Genomic DNA, 26953 nt, shown 5'->3' on the forward strand with positions numbered 1-26953 from the left:
CGCGTACATAGAAGCGCGCGGCCTACATAGACCTCTGCGAGTACGATAGGCATCCGGGTCGCCTGCTCGTGGATCTTCAGCATTTCGTGCCCAGACCCCCGCTTATCTATTACGGTTCAATATTAGGTAACTAGGACTAGGACTTACTCTTCAGACCAATTCTTATACATAAAGGAGTCTTTTTTGAGCTTTGAATACTGAAAAGTCTTCTACATGTAAATAAATAAATGTTCATAATCTCAGGGAAAAGTTGCTCGACGCCCGACTTCATCGTCAGACGACGGGCAGTGGTCCGAGGGGCTAGTGTCCGCCGCGCGATTGGTCGCAGCTGCTGCGCACGCACTCGTCGAAGCAGCGAATGCGCTCGTACAGGTATACGTTAATTTTTACTGGTCTTTCTCTTTCGTTTATTTTTTTTCTTGTTTACTAATAAATATGATTGACTTCAGGGTGCTGCGTCCGAGGAGAGGTTGATTTCTAGCGCACGACAGGTGGCCTCTTCAACGGCCCAACTTTTAGTGGCTTGTAAGGTAAGATAAAAACTATGTTTTTAGTGAACACACACACCTCCCAACACCCACACAAACATACACACACTTTTCATTACAAGTTCTTCTTTAATCGAATTTATAATTTTACTTAATTAATCTTTTTTTTTAGTTGCTTACGTATCACATGGAAACACAAACGTTTTAACATTTATTTTTATCTGGAGATAAACAATGATTTAATATTTTACGAATACAAAACATATATAAATTAATATGAGGTACAAAATGCACTGAGTTGTCTGCGTGGACGCACGTATACTCGCGGTACGAGACTAGTTTTGTTGATTGCGTGATAAAGTTTAAAAAAAATTGATGTATTAATTTATATGTTCACGATTTTTTCTGAGGAAGGCAGAGACAGATCTCCATTTGATACAGTCCTGATCCTCCTCCATTTTCATGACATTCACCATCCTCGTCTCTTACTCTAGTACGTCCTGGAATTGGTGCAAGACCTCATCATCCACTGTTGCCCTGTATCCTACTCGTTAACCGCTTCTTCGTCCATTCATGGCCATACCGAGGCATTCCCTTTTGTTCGCTTGTCTTCTCCTCATTTAACCCATACTGTTTTCGTATTGAGCAGGCAGGCAATGCATACTCCTATATAAAACTTCAGGTAAAGGCTGATCCCACATCGGAATCCACTCGACGCCTGCAAGCAGCCGGTGCGGAGGTGATCCGATCCACGGATGGCCTGGTGCGAGCGGCCAGAGACGCCATTCATTGTGACGACGAACGGAGTTTGGTGCTCAACAGAAGAATGGTGGGGGGCATCGCTCAAGAGATCGATGCTAGGTGAGACTTTTATAGAACAAGGAGCGAAGGGGCAGTATGCTCACCAACGACCAATCTCCTTCTTAATTTTTAATTTATTTTAGATCCGAAGTCCTTCGCATAGAGAAGGAGCTGGAGGAGGCCCGCGGACGTCTCACGGCGATAAGACAGGCGAAGTACAAACTGCGTGGGGACACGTCCGGGGATGACACGGACACGGACGGACAAGACGTGCAACATAGGTATTGGATAATTAATCTATTTATTTCAAATTTTAAAAAAATATGAATATTCTGCTACAAATTATAACGAACACGAACGTTTATTCGTATACGTAAAGCATATTTTAAGGTTAAATTGTCTGTAAACCTTTTAAGTTAACATTTTTAACTGTAAAGAGAAAAGTCGTGAATTAAACGTGACCCAAGCCCCATGACCCATTTGGGACTGGTTATAAACGATACCTAAACTCAATTAAATGTTTCAGATTCAAATCGCCGACCAGTAGTTTCGCGAACACGACTTACAGTCCAAACAGCACATACACAACGCAGAACACGACACAGAATCTAACACAAAACACAAGTGTGACACACAACCTTTCGCCCGGATACTCGCCCGGGTATAATGGGTTCAAGGACAAGGGCGACAAAAGCCCGTCCTTTTCGAGTTTTCGTCCGGACGAAACTCCGAAGCAGAATTATGAGGGATTTACAACTCGGTGAGTTTATTCAAATTCATTAATATATTAATTCGTTTAATTATTAATAATTTTTAACCTTATTAAATACTAAGCGACAAGTGTCAGGTACCCTTAGCAAGAAAAAATCATAAATTAAGTGGAATAAAGTCAGAGCGACACCAAAGGACGGTAGACGCGGCAAAATGTTGCCATATAACGCTCTTTAATTACCTACCGTGAATAAACTCCTTGGGCATATTGTGTCTCACTAAATTATAGGCAAAACATCGCTTCCAACTAAATTTGGGAAGAAAATCCCCTACTGAACAACATTACCGACTTGTCAAGTAAATTTTTTCGCCGTGGGTCTTTGGTGGCGCAGATTTATAACAAATGTATAGAAAACTTAGCTATGATTTGTGTACGATTTTGGAACTAAACGGAATACATGAAACGAATACGTGAAAATAATACAAACCCGTGATATTCATGCCTAGGGTACCATGGTAACAGATAAATTTCTAGTCCATCCTAATTCGACAAAAATCTTTTTTTACATGCTGCTGGGATTTATAGGTAGAAGGATTAAGTGCCTTTAACGATACTTATGAAATGCCTATTTTTTAAATATATTTTCCTAATTCGTGTATCACACACAAATGACTTATTTCACAAAAGCCTTGAAATGTTTCGTAAACCGATGAAACTGTGATTATGTAATGTTAGCTAACTAAGGTTATATTTAATTTATAGTTATTATAGTATGTTAGATTAGACTTATATTTAGATTAACTAGTAATAAGAACTATAGCTCTGTGACCGCTATAGACGCATGAGCTTTACAGGCAATAGATTAACCGCTTCTCTATTGGCTGGGCTCTTTGGTGTGAATTTTTAGAGGGATTTCAAAAAAAAATATGAAATTTGACTGTTGTGATTTTTGAAGTTTCTCTTATAAATGTGTAATTTTTAAATTGTTCTACTGTAAGCTTGCTTCGGTAGATGGTATTTTCAATTAATATTTCATTTACAGAGAAAAAACTACGAAACTTAATGACAGAACGATGAAAAACGAGTAAGTCCAAATAAACAGCTACAGATGTAAATTGCTTGCGCCCGCGTTTTTGAACGACGATAAACCAATGTTATAAACCGATTTGGATTATTCTATCAAAATCTCTTTAAATTTTTCAATTTTTGTCAAAATTACCATTTACATACATACACTTTAATATCGGCCCTAAATGTCCACCTTGGTGAAGCACATGTTAATTTTCTAAAGATGCTTAAATTTTACACTTGGCGTATAGCATCAAAGAATATCTCAAATATTATTTATTTCAATACCGTACGAACATCTGATACCTTTGGGTTGAAGATTATAGTTAATTCTATAACATTCGTATACAGTAATTCCCCCTATAACGATTTATGGCTCATTCAAATTGATTAAACGCCTAATAATCCGAATTGTAGACGGTAATTTATTAAACACAGTACTCCATCCTATAACGCGAATTCCGTCCCCCATATAACGCAGTCCTTCCCTCTTTAACGCGGAGATTTCTCTATATTTCTAGAGTAAATTTGTCAAGTCCATGATTAGTTTTGCGTGCGCACCTGTTTCAATTGTGTTATAAAATTAAACTTAACTTAAGTTTTGCTCCCTAGATTTTTAATGTTTCAAACGGTTTTACGAAATTACTCTTAAAACGCGATCGGGGTCTACCGCGTTATAGGCGGGATTATTGTACTATGTTTATGTTCTAAATCCTACAAAAAAAATTAATCGGTTTTAATTTTTTTTTACAAATGTGTAATGGCCATTAAGGTGTTACGTTGTTTGTTAAAAATATATGTCCAGCGTTTGACCCGGTAAACCAAGAGACAAAGTAATTCCAGATTGGTTATTAGAAGTCGAATTTTGTGAGTTCAAACATCGTTCTGTACATATTGATTAATATTGTATTTCAGCTTCACTTGTGGTTTTAATCATCTTTTGCATCGTAATCTTCAGCTATGAAAACAATATTAACATTTTATATTTCGCACGATTCAATAATCCTGAAAAATCTTTATTAATATTTTAAATCAGGGCTAAAACCATCTATTCTATATCAAGATGGGCTTTTTTGACAGCGTCAATTATAACATCTCGATAAACATTTAATTAATGCTATATATAATTGATGTTTGATGTACAGACTCTACTAGCCTAGGCCTGTCCTAGATTTTTTTCTGTATAAAAACAATTTAATTTTCTCACCAGATTAAAAAGGTAAACTATATAAACTAAGTAATCTTCTAGACTAGGTCTAGTGAATTGTACATCAAATGCCTTGCACTAACGCATGGGGGTATATAGGATCAGCATGACAACAAAAAAGGCCGAGGTCCGAAATTTGATTGACGGGGAGCGAATAACGTACAGACGGGAAAGGCCGACGCCGCCACCGCGAAGGGTCTCTCTAAAGTATGAGGACAAGTAATTGGTTCGTTTTTTCCTTTTACGGGGTCGTCATCAAGCTAGCTTAACACCTTATGTATTCGTCTAATTACCGCTTATGTAAAACCAGTGGACTCGTTTTCTTATAGACACACACGCACAAGAATTATATTTATAAAAAATGAATGTCTCAACTTTTTTTAATACTTGTGTAATTAAATCATATAAATTTCATATTACGAGAAATCTAAAGGCCGGCAACGTACTTCCGAGCCCTCTGGCAAAGTGAGTGTCTATGATATCACTTAACATCAGGTGAACTTCTCGACCGTTTGTTCCCTGTTACATTAAAAAATATCTAAAAATCCTTTCACAAATGCAATCCTACCCTTGGAAGAAACCGAAATCCGAAGGCGATACTAAAATCTTTAGTTTTCATTACAAATAAAAAAAAATTATTCATTTCTAACAATAAGGTGTAAAATTCCGTATCGAAGGACCAAAATGGGGTCCTTAATAACTATTTGTTTCATTGGTGCTAAGCTAGCTTGATTTGAACAAATTATACATGACACGGAATGCATATCTATATTTTAATTGCAAAATGAAATAGTTAAGTATAGTCTGGAAAGATTAATGAATCTGTTCCTTTTAGGAAGGTTTTGTTTTCCGGCAGTTTTCTTTGCATTGCTGGAAGATGTTGCTTGTAAAATGGCAATTTTATGCACATTAATGATCCTCAAGTGTCAATGGCCTAGTGGCATCAGCGTGTCTCTCATCTCTGAGGTTGTAGTACCCTGGCTGTGCAAATGGACTTTTAATGCGCATTTAACATTCGCTCTTAAGAAGAGAAACATCGTGAAAGATCATGCCTTAGACCCAAAATGGCGTGAGTCTATTAGACTAACGATCATGAAACAGATTCAGAAATCTGCCCAGACCTAAACAGGTACCGCCACTGATTTATTTATTTATTAATGATCTGAATAAATAAATAAATCAGCAATATAATGATGAATTTTGTTAAGTTCTTGCTGCTTTCATAATTAATATGCTGTCTGCTACATTCCGTGTTGAGTATAATGGTAGGTTTTTGGGCAAGCAGTTGCCAACATGTGTGTTAACGCATGGCATGGTGTTGGGTCCTTTTAACTTTCTTACTTTGCTATGATGAATTATGCTTTAGTAGTAATTTTGATCACTAACAAAGGCTCTCAGATTAGATTGTCTGTCTCACATTGAGGATTCGACCGAAATGAAGACATAGCCATCCCTTTCATAAGACTAGAAAGAGACAAATCTAAAGTGAAGACTAAAGCTATCGCTGTCCCTTTTATTTGAATAACTATAGATAAAGATACTTATCTCAATATATAACAGCTAATCGGTAGTGGTGGTTTCAGTTACGAGACACGCCTATACGACACGCCACGCCCTGTCAACGAATACTATGACAAAAAAGAGAGGGTCGAAAATTATAAAACTGAAAATCAATATTTTAAAGAAGAAAAGTACGGTTATGACACACCCAAAGCCCCGATGAGCCCCAAGTTTAACGCACGGGAACTCAGAGAGGAACCAATTTACTCAACATTACGTAAATCTCCATTGGATGGTATCGGTGAAACGTTCAGCGAACACCAGAAGTCCACTGAGGCCATCCCCGGTGGGACTAAACACTCGGAATACTCAATCAAAAGCGAGTCCTATCAGGGCTACCCGAAAACGGAATACATCAAATCATTTGCCACATCGACACCGACCAAATTTGACTTCAAACCCCTTGACGCCAAACAGAGCGACGTCGGACAGAACTTTCTAGAAGAAACGACCACAGAGGTTAAGGAAATCCCAAATGGTACACAGAAGATTACAACGACGAAGATCTACAGCTCATCGCCGGTTAACCTCACAAGCACGAACACAAAGTACGAACCGATCAAGCTGGACGGTATAGACGAATTGTCGAAATTTGAAGATTCTCGATACAGTACACTCGATTCACGATACAGTGACTCTAAGAGCGATTCGAGTCGATTCCTGCGGCCGTCGGAGTTTAGAGCAGATGTTAAAAGGGAAATGCTGAAGGAGATTGATGGGATGGACAAGAAATTCTCGAAGCAGACCATCACATCCGAGATGGTTGAGCGGAAATCTGTAATGACTAGCTCGCACAAGACGGAGTCCAGCTCGACAGTTACGAAGAAGTTTGGGAATTTTTAAAAGGTATTTCATGTGCTCGGGTAAGAATAGCAATGTTACTGCTGGATCTCTGGGTGGTAATTGTTTGCTGTATGTGGAATCGGCATGAAGGTTTACGAAATGTTGGGGTTGTTTTTTTAACCAACATTTCGTTCACTATTCTATTTTTTTAATTTGCTGAGGTTATTGGCCTATTCTTACTTATAGTACAGACGTCAAAATATAAATTGTGCCTTATGTGTGTGTCTTGTGATTATGCCAAAAATGAACATCTGATTATGTAGTTGCTTGGAATGATTAGACAGAGATGTCCGCTGTACGGCTACAGATATAATATAAGTTATAGCATAGCACACATATTTGTAGCACTATAGCGGACATAATATATTGTAAGCATGTGAGCGGTGCTAGATTAGATTATTTCACAAAGTGCCAGCACTAAATGTGTCCTTAAAATGCCTTAAATACAGGTGATTCAAAATTTACAGTCCCCAATGGGGGTATGGTCACTTATATAAACGTTTCAAAAGTTTTCGATTTTACAATTTGAAATTTACAGAATATTACCGATGCAGTACATACACACGTAGCATATGTTCAGACTTAATGTTGAACCAATTTTAACAGTTGATTTATTAAACCCATCCCGAAATCTGGGGACTTGCGGTTTAGTTGGAAATCATCTGTATTAAATGCCACTGCATATAGTGCCTTTATTATATACAGTATTTATATACAGCTAATATACAATATATGTAACATTTGTTTTTAAAGCATATGAAGTGCCATAATGTAAAATAAAGGGTATTTTATGGTGCAACTAAACTCTAACAAAAAAAAAACTAAATTATTAACGTTTTAATGTGTATAATATATTGTGAATAAAATGTTATTTAACAAATTTCAAAGGAACCGTGTCATGTCATCGACAATAGATGGCGCTTATACACGATGACTCTTGTGAAACGCGTTCATTGTTTTATTTCAGACTAAACTAAACCTGGGTACAAAAATTACAAGGATTTTTTGTGTTATATGTTGTCCTTCTCATATATATACGTATAGAAAGAGATGACTAATGGACACTAGCTATTTCTAATGATTTAAAGTCATTTATACGTAGCAAGTGAACTGAAGTTATAACATCAAAGATAGGTTCACGATCGTGGATTTTCGATAAGTTCATTAGCATTGTGTTACTTTTTAGCGTGGTTGGGTGATCATGGAACGAAGTCTCGAGAGCTTGATATTCTTAGCAGCTATTTTTTAGTTGACAGCTTGTAGTTTAGAACGGCTTTTAAATGTTAAGATGCCCACGTGAGCACGTCCACTCCAAGGTAACACACCAATTAGATATATTTTATATAAATACAGTGGTAATTGTAATTAAAAATTCACCCTTAATAAAGAATAATAACGTTGACAGCTAATACTAAATGTCTATTTAATAGTTATTAAGATATTTACAATTTTGTTTTATATTAATCGTCTTAAAAGTAATTTTTATTATCAATTAATAAGTGTAATATGAGATGAATTTTATATTCCCTTGCTTGGATTCTTTAGTTATAAATGGGAAAATTTCATTTCCACTTTGACAATTTGCTAGTTCACACAGCACAAGGGAATAATGAATTCATTATAGATCGGAGTAAGGGCTTTTTCGACTAATTTATAAATGTACGAAGCTTTTATTGTAATTATTTAAGATTAATCTCATAATATTAAGCCAAATGATTTTATATAGTGATACGTGTTATTTTTATTAAATTTTATTTTATTCATATGTATTTAACATCTAATAAATTGTGTAACTCATGGCCTTTTTTTATTTTCCTTTCACACCTACTTCTGCAAATTGCAAAATAACAATCTCGAGTAATAAAACCGGTTTTAGGAAACTGTGGTTATTAAAACTGTCCTAATAAGAATGAACGTAGCTAACGTTAATCAAATACTATCTACAGAAATTTGTGGTATAACAAATCTTCTACCAGTTATTGCGAAAACAAGTAATTAATATCTCGCAACTGAGTTCTTCCACCGAAAAAAGTGAGATCCATGTAATACCAAGTCGGTTAATTCAAACCCTACTTAAGGGACCTTCTCACCTGACCACCTCATAGTGATCATATTCTTAAAGTTTCTATGTCCGCTAGAAGTACCTTAGACTTTTGATTATAGGTAAGTCGGTGAGTGACGAAATTAAGAAACTTTGACTAGTTATCATTCATAAAATACTGGATGAAATTTCAAATAACGGTATATATGAAATGTATACAATGCCTGCTTAGTTAAAAATAAAGAGTCTGTCATTGTTTCCCTATAAATGTCTGAGCCCACAGGCAGGGCGCCAATTAAACCAAAAAACCGACACGTCCACCTTTTTCGAAGCAGTTCAGGCCATTTTTGACCTAATAACTTGTGGATAAAATCAGAAGTTTCAGTATACGTCCCTAAGAGACCTGAGCTGGTAATGATGAGATGACATGTGAGAACAACTTCGTTAGCGTCATACACAGATGATTGCTATCGATCCTAAACAATTACAATACTAAATTCTCCTTTTTTAACTTTAGAAAAACCAAACGTCATTGTCACTGATAGCTTCAAAATTTATTTTGATCGCAATGTCGTTAATCCTCGTAAATTTTTGAAATTATCGTGACACATGCCTTTACCTGGATGCTCATGCACCAGCAGCGTAGCGGCGACAGTTTTGCTCGCCTTGCTGCTGCTGCCGGCGGAGTTCTTTGTTCCAGACCTCACCCCGAAATTGCCCCCTACGGCGCTGCCGCAAAACACGATCTTCGTACCGGGCACAAATACTTGGTTTTTCCTTGATTTTCCGCCTCTCGATATATTTTTAACTTTGGTTCTTCTTGTGTGGGCGACCACCACCTACCTGTGCGCTTGGATACAAAGGAAGATAATGGAAAGACGAATATTAAAGGTAATCTTTAGACTCCTAGGTTTGATTATTTATTCACAAAATATACATACACTATCCTTACAATACTAAGCCAATACGATAATGTCGAAAAATATTTATAAGATACACAATATCGCTACTGTGTACTCTACGAACCGTCTTGTTTCTCATTTATTGTACCCCATACTCAAGACAAATGTTGGGTACATTAATGGATTTTGAATGCGCTTCAACAGAAGACAGTATTTAGTTTCATGCAGAGCCCAAACAGACAAGGTACTGCTAAGAAGACTCTAACATACTTCTTACCAATGCGTTAAGAAGGGATGGTTGTATAGCTGACTCAGAATGCAACTTACTTGACTTAATGTCATGTCCCCAACGTCCGAAGAGCATCCAGCGTTGAAGTCCAAGACCGAACAGGCGGGACGTGAGCAGCTCCTTTTATTTGACATTCCAGTCTTAGCTCAGCTCACCTCTGCAAGAACCTCGTTCCAGTCTTTGTTTTGGGCGGCCACGTTTCCTTTGTTCATGGAATTTCCAGTCCAGTTGCTTGGAATTGATTTGGATCCCTTTGGCGTTTTATAGTTCTGTCAACTAGCCCCTCATTGTTCTGATAGTTGTTGATATGAGATTCTCTCAGTTCACAATATTCCTAGGATTTGCCTAAGCCAGTTCACGCAAAGGGGCGATTTGACTCTCCCCTACTGCCTAGCTTCTCGGCCACAGGTCTCATAGGCTCCTATATACGGGTCTTATCAATAAAAAACAAAAATGTGCAAAAAGTTAAAAATTCTATCAATCCGTTTCGGAGAAGTTTGAAATTCCCCAGACAGGTTTCAGTGGGTACAGAGCCACAATAACTGTTAAAAGCAACCCAGGTCTCTAAGATCAGATCAGTAAGAGTTCTAGTACTGTGCGATCCCAAGTTTATTGTTAAGTTATTTACAGCTAAGGGCGTCATTACAAGACTGTGTGAAGCGCGCGCGAGGATTGGAGGCGCAACAGGAGCAGACGGAGACCAGCATCAGGCTCGCGCGTGCAGCGGCCGCGGAGTACGGGCTGTTGATGCATTTGCTGTTGGCACGCCGACGCCCTTCATCACAATTACGCTGCTAATACGTTTAACCCTTATTTTCGTAGTGCGTTTGTCCTTTAAGAAATGTTTATTTTAGTAATTATAACATTTTTATCGCCTTTTTATTTACTTTATAGATTGTAATTACTGCGGCAAAGACTGGAAAGTAAACCTAGGGTCTCTTTGTCCTTCGTAAACACAAGCGTGACCGCGTGAGCGGTTGCAGTTGTGTAGAATGAAGAAGGCTTGCGGCTCCCCTCCTCTTTCGGGAAGGAGTGGGTGCGATAAGAAGAGAAAATGTAAACAGAGAACTCTATACAGTAAACTACTATAGATGGCGATTTGCACTTTTGGCGTTCAAAATATCCATTTATTTGAAAGAGATAAAAAATATATATGATTCTTTGTTGATTCACGAGCAGTATTGGCCTAGTGACTTCAGCGTGCGACTCCCACTACATTCTTATAAATTGCGAAATGTCGATTCAATGGTATAGCAATTAACAGCTTTCAACAATACTTTTTGGAAAATTTCCCAAACAATAATATTTCCTGCTAAAGCAATAACAGTGCAATAACATTTTTTTCAAATGCGATTACACTCTGGTATTGCTTATAGTTTATGGTCTTTTTCCGTTATCCTTTCGTAATATTTATGTTTGTAAACGTATTAATTGAGCAGTTGGCCTTCAGCGTACGACTCACTCATGAGGTTGAAACCCCAGCTGTCCACCAATGGACTTTCTATGTGCGCATTAAACATTCGCTCGTACGAAGGAAAACATCGTGAGGAAACAGGCTTGTCTTTAAGTCGGCGTTGGGCAGGCACAGCTGATCACCTACTTGCCTATTAGATTGACAAATCATGAAACAGGTACAGAAATCTGGAACTGAAACGGCACTGATTTATTTTTAATTAAAAAAATCTCGACTAAAACAAACTTCTCGACAAACGCCAGTATTTCATGTAGTAGTTACACGTAAAAGGGTGAAGTAAACACACGTTATATTCAACATTATTTATTGCTGCAATATTATTTATAAAGTAGAATTATTAAAACCAATTACATTCGTATTTTGACGTGAGATTCTTTTTTTATGAAGGCAAGGAGGCAAACGGGCAGAAGCCTCACCTGATGTTAAGTGATACCGCCGCCCATAGACACCCAGAAGGCTCGCAAGTTGCCGGCCTTTTAAAAACTGGTACGCTCTTTTCTGGAAGTGGAATTGGTTCGCAAATACTTCAGTGGGCAGCTGTTTCGTACTCACCACAAGACATGCGTGACATATGTTCATTACTGTATTCATGTAAATTACAAAATTTCCGCTATATTCTCAATTTTACTAGACAAATTTTGTTTTATTATTATTTAACTATGAAACGAAGCACCCTTCACAATACAAACAGACATACAAAAATACATTAAAGCATTGTGCTATTTTTGCAATATTTGAAAAATACTCTCGTGGCTATCTATGGATAGCTTTTCGAATAGTTCGGGAAAAACAAGACTCAACCACTCCACTCCGCTTCTAACGTAACCACTTTAACCATTAGTGTCCCGAATAGTAAGATTGAACAATTAATTTTAAAATACCCGAGAATAGCCGTAAAAAATATTTGTTTAGGAAAATACCGTATATGGTCTTGTGCTCAAATTGTTTGTTTTATCTTGTATCTTACCCTCTTAACTTATATTTTGACACTACCCTAATTTTATGTCTTTCGCCTAGCACAAATTTTGAATAAAATATATATACAAATGCTTTTCCAATGGAAAGGAAATTATTGTGTAGATTTATTTGAAACAGATAAATAATTGTTAATCCAAGTCGTCTCTAGCAAAAGCATAAATGCTGTCTGCATTTGGACAACCATAGGTCCAATACCCCATTATTTTTAGAAGGGGAAAACGCAAAGGAATATTTTTTTGTAATAGCCACGGGCAGGAGGCTCACCTGATGTTAAGTTAAATCGCCTATGGACATTCAAAGCCAGAGGGTTTGCTAAGAGTTGGTACTCTCTATGAAGGACCCTAAGTGGAATTGATTCGGTAATACTTCAGTGTGCTGGTTCCACATTGGTGCCTAAAAACTGCCTGTCTTCAGCCCTTCCTGGTTAGAGGTCCTAATCCTTTGGGTAAAGGACATTTCTGTATCATGACCCTTTTATTCGAAAGCAAAAATGTTTTGGGCAAAGTAATTCAATTAAAACAAGTATTTTTCATATATTACAAAATTATATCGAACTTGTGTATATTTTACATTATGTGCGTTGGTGGCAGTAAAAAATATAATACATACTATATGTAGATATGATCGATATAGATTAAACACCCCAGTAGTACCTTCCTACTTGGCGGTCATATATACATATAGCATTATATATGTGAAAACTACACTTAGTTATTGCTGACTACATAAGATTGTTGACTTATATTTAGACATAAAAAATTCGCCAAAGTATCAAAACTGTTAAAAAAATACAAAACTGGCAAACGGAATGCATTACAGCGAACCTCCGCGGCAAAACCACTGCGTCAAGTGGATCTAACCACTCACCGAAATACTGAGTGAACCACTGCTATCAACTACTGACTGAACCACTCAAACTAACCTAACTACTGACAACTCACGGCGGTGGTATAACATTAGTTTCCCGAACTGGCAAAGATTAAACGCTTATTTTGGCTAAAAATAAATTTGATATGGCAACAATATTAAAAAATACTCTAGAATAGACGTAAAAATATTTGTTTAAAAATACATCTTTAAATTAACGCCATCTTTTGGTCAAAAGAAACCCACTTTATATGGTTTTGACCTTGCTTTGTTTTATCTTGTATCTACCCTCTTAACTCCTATTACTCATAAGACGCTACCCCCATTTCTCCGTAAAGTAAACTATTGGAATTACAAAATATATTAATGCTTCTATTTAAAAGGCTTCAGCACGAATCATTTTTATGAAATGATCTATCTTCTTAACCCATATTTTGTCGCTACCCTCATTTTTCGATTAATAATTATTACGGTTTTTTATAAGGCGTATTGAAACTAAAACCATTCAAACCATACAAATTATATGCAAAGCCCTAATTAGATTAAAATAAAACTTAATAAAGAAATGTGTGGATATCTCAAAAACTACTGAACCATGTTCTAAATTGAACTAATTAGAATGAAATACAGGTAAAGCTGATTGATAACCTCTTTTTATACTTCCGTTAAAATATAACGATGTGGTCGTAACATTCATGCTGACGCCTTTTGTAACTGTGGCCCGAGTGTAACGAGATCAGGAACAGTTTCGAGCGTTTTTAATTTAAAAAAATACTACAATACATCTTGAGGCAAACATGTTCAAGCGCCAACACACAAATTCCTTCAAGCGCCATCTCGACACACAAATTAATTTAAGAGCCATTTTGACACAAGTTCATTAAAGCAACAACATGACACAAATTAATTTAGGCGGCATTTTAAGACAGAAACATGTTTAAGCCATCTTGACATACAAATTCCTTCAAGCGCCATCTCGACACACAAATTCATTTAAGCAACAACATGACACAAATTAATTTAGGCGGCATTTTAAGACAGAAACATGTTTAAGCCATCTTGACATACAAATTCCTTCAAGCGCCATCTCGACACACATTCATTTAGGCGCCATTTTGAGACAGAAACATGTTTAAGCCATCTCGACACACAAATTCATTTAAGCAACAACATGACACAAATTAATTTAGGCGGCATTTTAAGACAGAAACATGTTTAAGCCATCTTGACATACAAATTCCTTCAAGCGCCATCTCGACACACAAATTCATTTAGGCGCCATTTTGAGACAGAAACATGTTTAAGCCATCTTGACACACAAATTCCTTCAAGTGCCATCTCGACACACAAATTCATTTAGGCGCCATTTTGAGACAGAAACATGTTTAAGCCATCTTGACACACAAATTCCTTCAAGCAACAACATAACATAACAAATTAATTTGAGAGGAATCGTGACACAAATTCATTAAAGCGCCTTCCTGACACACAAATTCATTAAAGCGCCTTCCTGACACACAAATTCATTAAAGCGCCTTCCTGACACACAAATACATTAAAGCGCCTTCCTGACACACAAATTCATTAAAGCGCCTTCCTGACAAGTCAGACATTGCACATCTATCTACGATGTATGTCAAAGTGTTTGACGCTCTCGGGTATCGCGTTGGGCTCGACAGGCACTTTGCTGAACAGCTCGTTCAGAGTGTTTACATAGTTCAACTTGCGAAAGAACTTTGAGCTGAAATTAAAAAACAATTAGTCCTTTTTATACTTTTAACCGAAATAACATTTTTTGCATTAACACTAGAGAACGTACTGTAAAATACAGTAACCATAGTGGGTATACTGAATGTAATATATAATAGTGAATGTAAATTATATATAGAAAATTTAAAAGCGTTATAGCATTAACAGTGTTATAGGTACTTACCTAACGAACGGCTTAGTTATAACGACGAATGATTTCAACCAAAACGTTGGATGCACGAGATAAAGATGTTTCAGGTTTTTTCGTAAACTGAAAAAGTAATATGCATATATAATAATTTATTAATTGAATTGGTACTAAGAACCTTATGTCGAATTGGTTCGAAAATAACTCAATGTTCCCAATAGTGGTGATGGATCAAAAGACTGAAAACGTAGAAGGAAACAACAAAAGATAAAGAACGAAAACTATAGAAATACAAAAAGAGAAGTGAACAAGAGAATCGTTACCGTCTGTCAATCAGTTTGTAGCACTCGTGCAGCCAGGCGAATGTAGGCATCCGGCGTTTGCCCGCACTTCCGTGGAGGTAGACCAGAATATATTCGTCGGTTACCAGGCGTTCCAGACTCCATATCACGTACCTGAATTTATGCATTTATAGATCAGATTCCCGTGGGTGACCCCAGAAAATTAATAAAAAATTATATGCCAATTATCGCCATTCAAAAGTAAATGAATTTTAAACACCCTGTGAAGTTATTTCTATCAACTGTGTAAATGTCTTGAAGAAATGTATAGCACATTCCAAAATGGAATTACAAATTTTTGTATGTACAAAGGAAATAAATAAATTTTCTGCGCTTAGACACATACCAGACTAAGGCTTGACGATTTATTATCTGGATAAAAGAAGATTCTTAAATTTTCAAAAATGAAGGTAGGCCGCACGTAAGGGGAGAGATATTGGTCATCCTCGTTTGCTCCAGTTCAAACAATTTGTATAACTCAAAACTTCTTCCAGTTCCCAGTTCTTCTTGCCCGCTCCACGCCCTTGACTTATAAAGTTTTGAGAACTACCCACACTTTTGAAAACATCTCAATTATAATGTGTGTGTTAGTTTTGTGTCAATTGGTACCTGATGTCTATCTGACTTAAAAAGAACTAGAGGGTACTTACAAAAATAAATTATCCATAACATATCTATAATCCGGTCTTGCGTTATCTGGTAGATAGCACGCGCTGAACACAATTATCGCTGCGCCGTCGGCGCTGTAACCCCCATGTGATATAACGCGTTTGAACGGTTCGATAACCTGAAAAAAAAATATTGAACGATTTATCTATGTCCCATGGCCCACATGGTCTTTATCATACTCATTGTCATTCAAGTATCACTTTAGTCAAAACTTTGTCTAAAGTCCCATAACCCAACAGCTAACACTACCTAAACTTTACGGCATTTTCAATTTTAATAATATTTGACCTTTGCTGTAAGAACTTTTGTTCCATACCCCACGAACTCCAATATCCCTCACTGCCTTTATATCTCAACCCTACAAAACCGTCACATAACGCTCTACATTCAAAATATTTAACAAATTTGTCCCCATACCCCACTCACCTTCATATCACAATTAGCATTAACCCCGCTATGCTGCACATGGAGCCACGACCTCTCATCTCGATATTCTTCACTCGCCGAATACTCTGGTATTTGATCACTACACTCACTGGCGGTAGCAGTAGACTTGGATCTGAAGTGTTAAAATCAAAGTAGATGCCAAATTTTATATTAAATTTATCATAGAATTAGCAAACGAGCCTACTGGACACCCACAAAGGCCAGTGCATGGACACCCTTTTAATAGGTGCGTTGCTGGCTTTTGAGGTAGTATGCTCCTTAAAAATTGGAGGTCATATCTCCCCAGAAAGAGCCCCTCCAAGAGTCCATTTCACCGTTGAAGAAAATATCTAGTGAAGTCCACTTCACCCTCAACGGTCCACCGTAGATGACACCCAGCAATATAAGGGTCTAAGGGTTCTAAATCAGTGCCAAGTCCTTTTTTTTAAATTTACATAATAGAACTATTAAAACACCATATTACGATTACACAATGTTGTCCTTGATATAATTGGGTTCCAATCTGTGCCAAGATCTATTTAGTTGAATTATTTACGTAAGTCACTAAGTTCTGACTCAGTGCTAAATTGTCAAAAAACATTTTCGTATGTTGATATATAAACAAGCAATGGAAAAGAGTACATAAAATAAAAGCGAAAAAATAAGACAAAACACAAAAGTGAGAGATGCCTAACAACAGAAGTGGGAATGAGCGGCACATAGGCACTGAGCAAATTTGGACTTTAAAGACGATGTGGACGGGACCAATAGGAAGAGGGCGCCCCAAAAAAAGATGGTTAGAAGTAATAGAAGCGAATGGAGAAAGCCATGAAGTACCTCTCCATCCATCCATCTTTGGAAGCTGGAGGAGGCTTTCACCTGCACTGAAAGGGCACTGCAGAAACAAATAAATCTTATATAAAAATCTTAAAAATATTTTTTTGTACTTCTTACCGCTGTGTGTCATCTTCGCTTGGCGGGTCTACGATATCCTTTTCCGGTTCAGATTCTATGGAACAATCGCTTCCTATACTGCAGATGTCGTCCAATGGGGGCTGAAATCAATTCAAATAGGCTATTTGACAATATATTAGTGACCTAAGCCTATACAATTTGATATTCATTCAAATTAAACATTCATAATTTCATGAACCCGCGAAAGCGCATCTGTGGGCAAGATAGCCCCAGTCAAATTGTCAACTTGATGTATTTGAAACGTCAGATAGTAACCAAATTTACAGGAAGAATTGCGTTAATGTGTCATCTGTCAATTTAATGTAGTAACTATTGTTATTTGTTTTATTTTATACGATTTTTTAACGTTAAAAACGTACATTAAAAAAACATCCAATGGTAATTGTTGTCCTGTACTTTAATAATTTAAATAAATGATTTTATAAATTATTGTTATTATAATTGTTTTATTCATAACTAAAAAACATTAACCAATTCTGATAAAACTTTGGCTGATTTGATCAAATCAAATCAAAGTTACTTTAAACTTTAAAATTCTAACACACAGAAAATTTATATTTTCTCAAAATCTGTTAAAAATCTTTCCCACACTCACAATTTGTATTTTTCGCTTAGGTGGGGGGTTAAACGCCGCCGGTCTAAGGGCTACAGACCCCGAATACACATCCATAAGAGCAACAAATGACTTGTCATAACTCCATATTTCTGAATTGCGACCCTTTAAATAAAGATATTATCTTAAAATAATTGGTAATAAATGTTAGCCTATTAACTTCAGCGTGCATCTCTTCTTAAGTCATACAGCCCTGGCTGTACCCCAGTGGACGTCCTATGCCCAGTTCACACCCTCTCGTATGGAGGAAAACATTTGACCCACATGCCTCAGAAGGCTGATCACCTATTAAAAGAAATGAACACGAATCAGATAAACCTTAGGGGAATACCCAGAGTAGCTGGCTACTTGGTTAATCAGATTTCTGTATCTGAAGAGATCTTGGGCAAGTATTACCCAAAACCTATCTGACAGGGTACAGATCACTGAGGAGACCTCAACCTTGACCAATTCAAATCGCAGGGATTTGAATAGCTCAAGGTGCCAATGGATGACACTGTCCACCGTGCACTGTGCACTGTGGGACAGCGGCCTACTTGTCTATAATAGAAATTTCTCGAAAATACTCACATTCTGAGCATTATTGATTCCAGTCGACATTTCCATTGGTAAATCGAAATTTGGTCGGACATTTGAGGGTGAATCACACCATTCCGTTGCCTGAAATCAATTATAACAGCTTTATAAGGGGAAATGGTGGGAAAGATACCAAGGAAAGGCAGCCCAACACGACGGACCAAGAAAATCACAAAATCTGACGCCGCAAGCAGTCACATTGGGTCGGGAGCAGCACAACGCTCAACAGTCGGAGAAGGGGTTTTTTCGAATCGATCTGTATTACAGGTTACATTAATACAGGTACCGAAAAAATCGCGATAGGAACGGAGCCAACTCAGGAGCACAAGTACGCAGCACAATTGGGGGGATACCATCAGACCCGCTCGACGTATAGATGCCAAGGAAGGCGACGCAATAACGTCGGTGGTTTCTATGTCACATATTTTAAAAATTCAATTTATACAGCCTGTCATATTTTCTCTATAGCTATTCGATGCTGTTAAAAATGCAATGCATGGCAAGTGACAAAAAGATGGCGCATTTAATACAAATACCAAATTGGTAAATATAATCTTATAAGGGTGTTACACTAATACTATAAAGATATAATCGTATTCTTGTAACATACAAACTTTGATAATATGGCTATATTTATTTCAGAATAACATTCATATCTCCATATGTCATAAAGTCTTAAATTAAATCTTAAAAATAATTAATTTATAAAAATAGTTCTCTATATTACTATTTAAAAAATAGTGCTGTAATAAAGAATATCTTATTTCTATTCATTTGCTTTGGCCAAGAAAATTTAATCTTCTAAAAAATAATTAATTTAATTTTAAAAGCCTACTCTCAGTTTGTTTGGAAGCATCTCATAATGGATTTCAAGCAACAGTTTCAAATAGAAAAATCCATTCCAAAATTCGGCCTAAACCCATAGGTTACAGCATCTCACAGTAAGATACATTTGCAAATTGATTGAATTAATACTCTTAATAATTAACACAAAATTTACTGTGTGAATATAAAATAATGTGAATATGGCTACATTCCATAATTTTTATAACATATAATTCCAATGCCAATACCTCTGAAAAACGTTCCTCTTCCATCTTCGGTGTACTCTGTTTTCCCATCCTACTCTCCAACCTGGAAATAACACTGTCCGGGGTCCCCGGTGACATTGCAATGTTTGGTATAATTTTCCTCCTTGGCTTTAAACCATTAAACAAACTGTTGGTCTCATTAAACTCCGCTGTCACATATTCTGACACATACAAATTACTTTTTGAACTATTTCTTTGTGGTGAACATAGGCCATAACCGTTTTTATCTGCCTCTATGCTTGATAGACTATCATCATATTTCTCATCTGGACTCGCAAGACCCATTAGGGGATGGTTAGTTGTTAATGTTAAAGTGCATTTGTTTTTATTTATTGATGTTTCGAGCATTTTTGTTGTTAAACAATTCATTGTGGCATCTTCAAATCCTGAATAACTTGAGTTAGGTGTACTATGTTTTGACGATGCTGTATCCATCTTTTCATCTGAATCTTCCGTTTGATTACTGAAAATTTTAAATCAGAGCACCACGTTTATTAATTAGGAGTGTACAGATGTGGAAAATCTTTTTTTTATATAATTGGGCAGCAAATTAGCCTGCCAAGCCCATAAAGGGCAGGCATCACAGCCCATGGGCACCAATTTTTAGTAGGTGCTTTGAGAGAGGAGTCCACTAACTTAGAATAGTTTGAGGTTGTATCTCTCAGGGGGGACTGTGGAATTTCACTAAATCTGGGGATCACCAATAAATTTTCTTTCTATGTGCACAATTATTATCTATATATTTTTATTATTTATTATATATACAATGAAGGATGACCATTAAGGAGATGGGCATGACTTAGACCCAAAATGATAGATTCTGGAGGCTGATCACCTATTCGCCTATAAACAAAGATGATGAATCAGACATAGATGTGATTCTGCCCCAAGGGCAACTACATTATGGAGTTTCATGTTAGTTTTTCTCATTTTGAATTTGGAAACAAACTAAATGAACAAAAAAAAATTTAATTTGCCACTAATACTTAAACAACACATATGTGTATAATATTTGTATCCTACCTGCTATGTTTCTTATTTAACTTGGAAAAAGTTCGAAAATGTGAAAACCCATGCCATAATTGGGTACAAAAGATACAAGCACTTGAACAAATGATATTATGATTTTTTATGAGATTAAGGAAATATTTCACAAACTAGTTAAATCAATTGAGTAATTTGAGTGACAAAGAGAGATCAAAATGATGTCTATTAAATAAAATAGTGCTCTTTTTTAATATATAGACCTCAGCACAATCCAAGACATCTCTTAAATCATGCTAATTGTAGTCTTCACTAAAGATCGTGTTTGCTATAGAAAAATTTGGTCAAGATTTTATGCTAAGTATAATACTTATATGTTAAACATGAGATTGGGTTTTCATATATTGGAGTCTCTAGCAGAAACTCTTGGCTCTTCGGAACCTTAATGTAACACTTAATTTAAATTATAAACAAATAAAATAAAAGCTCACAAGAGTAAAGATATCGATGAAAACAGACATGAAGGGAAAAGTAAGACGGGTAGGCTATTGATAGAAAGACAATCTCCTGAAGGTAGATGAGAAGTCAGGTCTGAGTCTATCAGCATTAGAAAAAAAAATGTTTAATATGGAATATAAGAATCAGGATTATTCCATGTCATTAAATTGATAGACTTCCCTACTCATGTGCAAAGAGGACAGATGGTGTAGGCCGAGAGAAAAACCCGGCATAAAAATATCTCGGTACACTTTTAAAATAGCAAATCATCATATAAAACAACTACGGCAAACAACACTTATTTTAAAACAAATATGGCAAATTAATCAGAAGTAACCTGGTAAGCACTAGCCAGGTAAGAACATGCCAAGCCCGTTTATCAACTAGAGAATACCCTTTTACACAGCTTTTCTTTAATTTATTAAAATGCAGTGATTAAAAAGCCTCTGGGATTTTATTAAAGAAAAGTATACCTTTTCCCAAAAAATACTAACTTTAAATAGTCTAGTATGTGGAAATTGCAGCCTGCCTGTCCACTACTTTTGTATGCATACATAATATTTTCATAAATATATTGCGAGAGAAAGTAAATTAATTTGCTTGATTTATAGCTCAGAGATTCCCTACATTTTAAATTATAGATTGCACCAATAGCTCTCTTCTGCAGAATTAAAATAGTTTTGACATCAGCAGCATGACCCCATAATAATAAGCTGTTAAAGTAACTAAAAAATAAACAAGTGATCGAATCTTTTTAACCAAGTAAGCTGCAAAACAAAACAAGGAATAAAATATTTGGCACCTAAGTTGGAAGGCATAATGGCATACACAGGCATTTTAATTATGTAATATTTTAATGGTATAAAGACATTGGAAATGTCTGCCTCTGGTCACATTAAGCCTTAAAAACAGTTTTAAAAGACCGCTAATTAAATAAACGCGATACTATGCTGTATCGAATACGCCTACTTATCTTAAAAATATTAACACACGCGATATTGTTTTCATGTTTGTAATTCTGAGTGAATAATGCGACCTTGATATTTAAACGAAATGGCATTGAATGCAATTTTAATATTTAAAATAAGTGAGGGTGGTTTGGTAAAAACACGTTTAAATATTTTAAAACAAAAGCACTTTGATCCGTAATCCGTTTCAGTAAATAAAGATAACGACAAAAGCATGCTAGAAGGATAAATATATAAAGCAAATAAATTGCAACAAATCCATGAAATTACGATAAACAAAATTGATTTAAGTAACAACTCACTTCATCGGTACTTGCAGTGTTTAGGTAATTTAAACATTAAAGATGCACACGCTCTAGACACTTTTACACTACACTCTACTTTGTTTATTGTAGCCTTTTAAATGATTTATTGATATCTAAAGAAATACTGAATTAATAACATTTTCATCTCAACCGACGCTCCTACTCTGCAAAATTCAACACAATTGACAATAGCAAGTTACATTACAGACTGAAACTGACAATAGTATTTAAGAAAATGGAATTTTGACAATTGACGAATTGGCTAACATTATAGTTATTTGTATGTAAATATGTTCATAAATTTACTACAACTTATAACAATTTAAAAGAATTCTAAAAAGATAATATTATATCGTTATCAAGTTTGACTACTAAATGCACACAATTTTTATTCTAAGAAAATAAATATTTTTGGTAAACTTTATTTAATAAGTTAATTTAAGTACCTAAAATTACGTTTAAAAGGCCTATCTAAATTACTTACAATAAATTAATATTTTTCTAATAACGGAAATGAACGTTACATACGTACAATTACAACAGATAATTAGTACCAGACAAATGTATTTCTTGAAATCTTGAACAATCGACGTTTTCTTGGAATTTTATTTTAAAGCGTTGATTATTAATGTGGTTTTCTTCATTTGATCAAGTGCTATCTATTGAATTCTTGTCTGGATTAGCAGCTGGTGGGTTGTTCCTAGCAAATAAATTGGCAGTATACGCTATCACAAGCTTTTTTTTAAAGCATTTAGTTTTAACAATATAAATAGCCACTTCCTCTACCGCGACAATCTTATTTATTTAAGTGCTGAAACTAGTATTAATGGGACACAGCATTTTAAGCAAACCTCAAAAACTTTTTAATATATGTCGCACCTCTATTACTTTTAGCGTATTTACCGCATATTTTCTAAAGCACCTTTTAATTAATTATCTAAAATTGCAAAAAAATTAAAATTCAATAATCTATAGTAATATGACAAATGTGCGTGAATGTATGGGAAATCCGCTGTAAAGTGGAAATATTTAATATTTTCTTGGAAAAACAAGTGTCAACTCGCTAAAGTTTACAAAATAAACATTTTGCGGAAGAGTATTTGAGGGGCAGATTCGTGAATTTTTAATCAGTGTGAGGTTTTGGTTCGAACATTCGGGTAAAAATTTAATATTTTCAGGAAATAATGGATTGCAAAATGTTCATTTTCTTAATGGCGTTGGGGATACAATTAAGTTTGGCGGATGACGTGAGCTGTAAGTATTACTTTTAGTTGTTTTAAAATATATGTTTTTTAATTCTGTAAGATTTTATTTTATTACTAGTTATTAATTTTCTAAAATGCCGTTGTATTGGAAAGAATATTAACATCAAAACGCAGCATTCTCAACTTTATCATTGAATTAAATATTACTGTATAATTTGGTCAAAGGTCGATTCCCCTCAAATTAATATCTATTTAGAGAATACAACATAAAGGATTGTTCTGTTTGACTTGTGAAACAGAAATAAATACAACTTATATTATATTTAATCGTTTTAATAAAATTTATCTCTTTTAACATATAAATACATATATATTATATATTTATATGTATTTATTTATACAAATTTAAATATCAATTCAAAAAAATAACATCGTCTTTCAAAATATGTGTTTATTAAAATAAATTAAACAATTAGAACCGTCAGAAATCTAACGTCTCATGTCAACTTTCACAACTATTAAAAAAAATACAACAATACAAAATACAGTGGTTATAGGTCTTATTACTAGTATATTCTTCATATAACAAAACACAGAACATGTAATATTTATTACGATTTCAGATCAAGCTTGCGTCGATAAATACTCAAGGAAGGGATACCAGCCATGGCAGGAATGGTCCGATCATTACACCTGCCACAGATACCGATGTGAAATACGAGATGGGAAATACTTTATTGCTGCTGTCGGGTAAGAAAAAGTCAGAGAAGAAAGACCCAGTATGAAAATGACAGTTCGTGTCGTAAAATTTTAAAATACAAATTTAGTTTTCGATTTTCTAGAGACAAAGCCCTCAGGAGCCAAAGAACTTAGGGATAGGTGTTAACGCCAAACAAATAGAAAAATACCAAGTTAGAGCTAATGTAGTGACATTCACATCTGTGAGTGCACAGAGGGTCACGCTAGCCTCTAAGTGCTTATGTCTAGAAATCTATGGCCTATTATTGGGCGCGTTCAGTCTTTTTCGTAAAGGATATAATATTTGTGCATGTAATGTAAAAAAATATGGATTTTTATTCGTGTAACTTATAATTATTAATTTACAATCATTTCGAGCTTTCTGTAATTGAGTATTATTAAAACAACTTAATTTTAGTTGCCGCAAGCCAAAGATACCTGAAAATGCCCTCGAGTGCCACGAATATATAGAAGATGAGAACGTTGGTATGTTATTTATTTTTAAATTTCAGTCTCATACACACATAATACTAATCAAAACAAGATTTCTTAGTAAAACCGTGTCAGCTGCTCGCCCATATTGATCTAATTTGGTGTCTTTTTTTATATAAATATGCATTTCACCCTCTCATTTAGTAAATTAAAAAAAGTTTGTTTATTGAATACATTCACTGAAAATTAGCGTAAATTATAATCTTTTTTTAGTTTTAACTTCCTTTGCAAACGTTTTGTTTTAATAAATATATTGTTTTACTATTAATTACGATTAATTATGATGTTTTTGTTGTAGTGTTACCCTTAGACACAATTGTGTTTTTATTTTCTTTTATTATATTTAAACAAGATCACTTTAGCCACCCGTTGGTTATTTTTCTTGTTCATATATTGTTTTTACGTGTAATAAATTGTGAATAAACTCACTACTAAAATACTCTTTGAATAAGCTTTAATGAAAACTATTTCAATTTTACTCTTTATTTACACTGACATTGATATTTTTGCGTAATTCTTGTAAAATATTTCCGTGACAGAATTTCCAACATGCTGTGCTCGCTTACGTTGCGTTGTGGAAGTCAATGGTGAAAGAATTGTGCAGACACGTGGACAACCTGGTGAACTATTCCCAGACAAGTATGTATAATGCGAAAAACTGTGATAATATAATAGTAATTACATATTCTTTTATTAAAGCAATAATTCTATAGATAAGATACAAAATTGGTTTTACCAGTTTAAATGAGATCAAACTTATCTAAACATTGTATTAATATATACCGCAACAACAACAGCCACTTGTGTTGAAATTGACAAATTAACACTGGAAAAACCATCTAATCTAGAATCTGTAATATATCTAAGTCCATATTTTAATACATATCTCAAGTCAGGCTCATCTTGAGGGTTATAAAATATCAAACATCATACAGATATAAACGGTTTGATAGCTCAAATTTGACGTTCTATTTTACATTGTTGTGATGTTACATAATTGTTTATATATATTTTTATTGATCTTTCACTGAATAGTTAATTCAGTGAAGCATAGTATAATGATATAGTTTTATTTATAATATATATTTTAGGCCATGGAAGGGCCAACAAAATGAACCAAACGCAGCGGTAGTCGGCATGGGACCAGTACAGCAGAACCCAGGTGGTGAACCCCAGAGCCAGCCAGCTCCCGGCATGTTTAACAACAGAGGCGCAGGCAAGCCAAGTAATTTTTATTATACAAACTTAGCCGATATTTTTTTTATAGTACGAAATATGTATAAGCATGTCACATTTTGTTATATACATACAGTTTGTAGTACTTGGTTATTCCGAAGTTCTCCCAGAAAAATGACTAAATTAATTTAAGTAAAAAATCCTGATAAAACACTTAGCAACTATGTGTGCTTTTACCCTAACAACTGTTATATTAAGACGGGTGAGGGAAACAATACTAACTTCGAAATATATTGTTCTCTTTGTATAATATACTCTATAACACTATTACATCACTAGTAAAAACCGTTAACCTGACTATTTTAATTTAGCCAACGATATTCCCGACAGCGGATGGCAGCGATATTAATGGACGCCGTTACGTAGACCCATATCCATCACAACCAATGCAAGATTCACCGAGAAAGAAGAGATCTACCAACCACCCCCTTTTTGACCGTGGACTCCTACAGGAACGTGCTTATGCCCCACATCAGATCAAGATTCACGGATATTCCCCTGAAAAATATACGTCATACTTTACAAGTAGTGTCAAAGGCATTTCTAATCCTAAGCTTCACATTAATATGTCTTAATAACGATCAATGCATTATTCATTATATATTTGTGGTTTGTTGATAATAAATTTGTTTAATGTTTATTTAATTTAATTTATTTCATGATTAAACGTTACAGTGAACAATTAAAATGAATTTTTCTAAAGGTAAAC

General features: G+C 35.2%; 4 protein-coding genes across 9 annotated transcripts in view; 3 read left to right on the plus strand and 1 right to left on the minus strand.

Moving 5' to 3' along the window:
- LOC123718408 (talin-1) overlaps positions 1-8476 on the plus strand; it is a 64397-nt gene extending 55921 nt beyond the window's left edge. The window contains exons 57-63 of the mRNA XM_045674847.1: positions 244-372; positions 450-530; positions 1171-1349; positions 1433-1570; positions 1816-2049; positions 4376-4483; positions 5860-8476. Of these exons, the coding sequence (XP_045530803.1) occupies positions 244-372; positions 450-530; positions 1171-1349; positions 1433-1570; positions 1816-2049; positions 4376-4483; positions 5860-6679 (1689 nt within the window). The 3' untranslated portion in view covers positions 6680-8476. The remainder of the gene's footprint in view (positions 1-243; positions 373-449; positions 531-1170; positions 1350-1432; positions 1571-1815; positions 2050-4375; positions 4484-5859) is intronic.
- Positions 8477-9256: 780 nt separating this feature from the next.
- Positions 9257-10929, plus strand: LOC123718507. Of its 2 annotated transcripts, XR_006755030.1 has the most exons (3): positions 9257-9611; positions 10542-10732; positions 10806-10929. XR_006755030.1 is itself a non-coding variant. In XM_045675088.1 (2 exons), exons 1-2 carry the CDS (start codon positions 9330-9332, stop codon positions 10707-10709), a joined length of 450 nt encoding a protein of 149 aa, XP_045531044.1. In that variant the 5' UTR covers positions 9257-9329; the 3' UTR covers positions 10710-10786. The 2 variants fall into 2 exon arrangements, 1 of the variants encoding a protein (XP_045531044.1); XM_045675088.1 differs by lacking the exon at positions 10806-10929 and having other exon boundaries at positions 10542-10786.
- Positions 10930-11672: 743 nt separating this feature from the next.
- On the minus strand, positions 11673-22761 carry LOC123718506 (protein prune homolog 2). 2 transcript variants are annotated; one of them, XM_045675087.1, is made up of 11 exons: positions 22571-22761; positions 19801-20281; positions 18722-18811; positions 18134-18256; positions 17518-17618; positions 16564-16696; positions 16119-16255; positions 15451-15582; positions 15164-15250; positions 14824-14971; positions 11673-14765 (listed from the first exon to the last, which is right to left on the minus strand). In XM_045675087.1, exons 1-10 carry the CDS (start codon positions 22573-22575, stop codon positions 14851-14853), a joined length of 1410 nt encoding a protein of 469 aa, XP_045531043.1. In that variant the 5' UTR covers positions 22576-22761; the 3' UTR covers positions 11673-14765; positions 14824-14850. The 2 variants fall into 2 exon arrangements, with proteins under 2 accessions (XP_045531043.1, XP_045531042.1); XM_045675086.1 differs by having other exon boundaries at positions 11673-14971.
- Positions 22762-23709: 948 nt separating this feature from the next.
- On the plus strand, positions 23710-26882 carry LOC123718669. Of its 4 annotated transcripts, none has more exons than XM_045675365.1 (6): positions 23710-23827; positions 24402-24528; positions 24935-25002; positions 25548-25647; positions 26100-26233; positions 26575-26882. In XM_045675365.1, exons 1-6 carry the CDS (start codon positions 23758-23760, stop codon positions 26817-26819), a joined length of 744 nt encoding a protein of 247 aa, XP_045531321.1. In that variant the 5' UTR covers positions 23710-23757; the 3' UTR covers positions 26820-26882. The 4 variants fall into 4 exon arrangements, with proteins under 4 accessions (XP_045531321.1, XP_045531322.1, XP_045531323.1 ...); XM_045675366.1 differs by having other exon boundaries at positions 26100-26224; XM_045675367.1 differs by having other exon boundaries at positions 26556-26717.
- The last annotated feature ends 71 nt before the right edge of the window (positions 26883-26953 follow it).

This window comes from Pieris brassicae, chromosome Z (assembly GCF_905147105.1).
Source record: "Pieris brassicae chromosome Z, ilPieBrab1.1, whole genome shotgun sequence".
Taxonomy (NCBI): Eukaryota; Metazoa; Arthropoda; class Insecta; order Lepidoptera; family Pieridae; genus Pieris; species Pieris brassicae.

Bases quoted from the DNA above. Each gene is read 5' to 3' on its own strand.
- LOC123718669 (XM_045675365.1), top strand. From the start codon at position 23,758: ATGGATTGCAAAATGTTCATTTTCTTAATGGCGTTGGGGATACAATTA. The intron at 25,003-25,547 runs GTATGTTATTTA...TTTCCGTGACAG, and splicing joins TATAGAAGATGAGAACGTTG to AATTTCCAACATGCTGTGCT. The intron at 26,234-26,574 runs GTAATTTTTATT...TATTCCCGACAG, and splicing joins CAGAGGCGCAGGCAAGCCAA to CGGATGGCAGCGATATTAAT.
- LOC123718506 (XM_045675087.1), bottom strand. The intron at 18,812-19,800 runs GTATTGGCATTG...AATTGATTTCAG, and splicing joins AAGAGGAACGTTTTTCAGAG to GCAACGGAATGGTGTGATTC. The intron at 17,619-18,133 runs GTGAGTGTGGGA...AATTGATTTCAG, and splicing joins CTAAGCGAAAAATACAAATT to CCCCCATTGGACGACATCTG.
- LOC123718507 (XM_045675088.1), top strand. From the start codon at position 9,330: ATGCCTTTACCTGGATGCTCATGCACCAGCAGCGTAGCGGCGACAGTT. The intron at 9,612-10,541 runs GTAATCTTTAGA...AGTTATTTACAG, and splicing joins TGGAAAGACGAATATTAAAG to CTAAGGGCGTCATTACAAGA.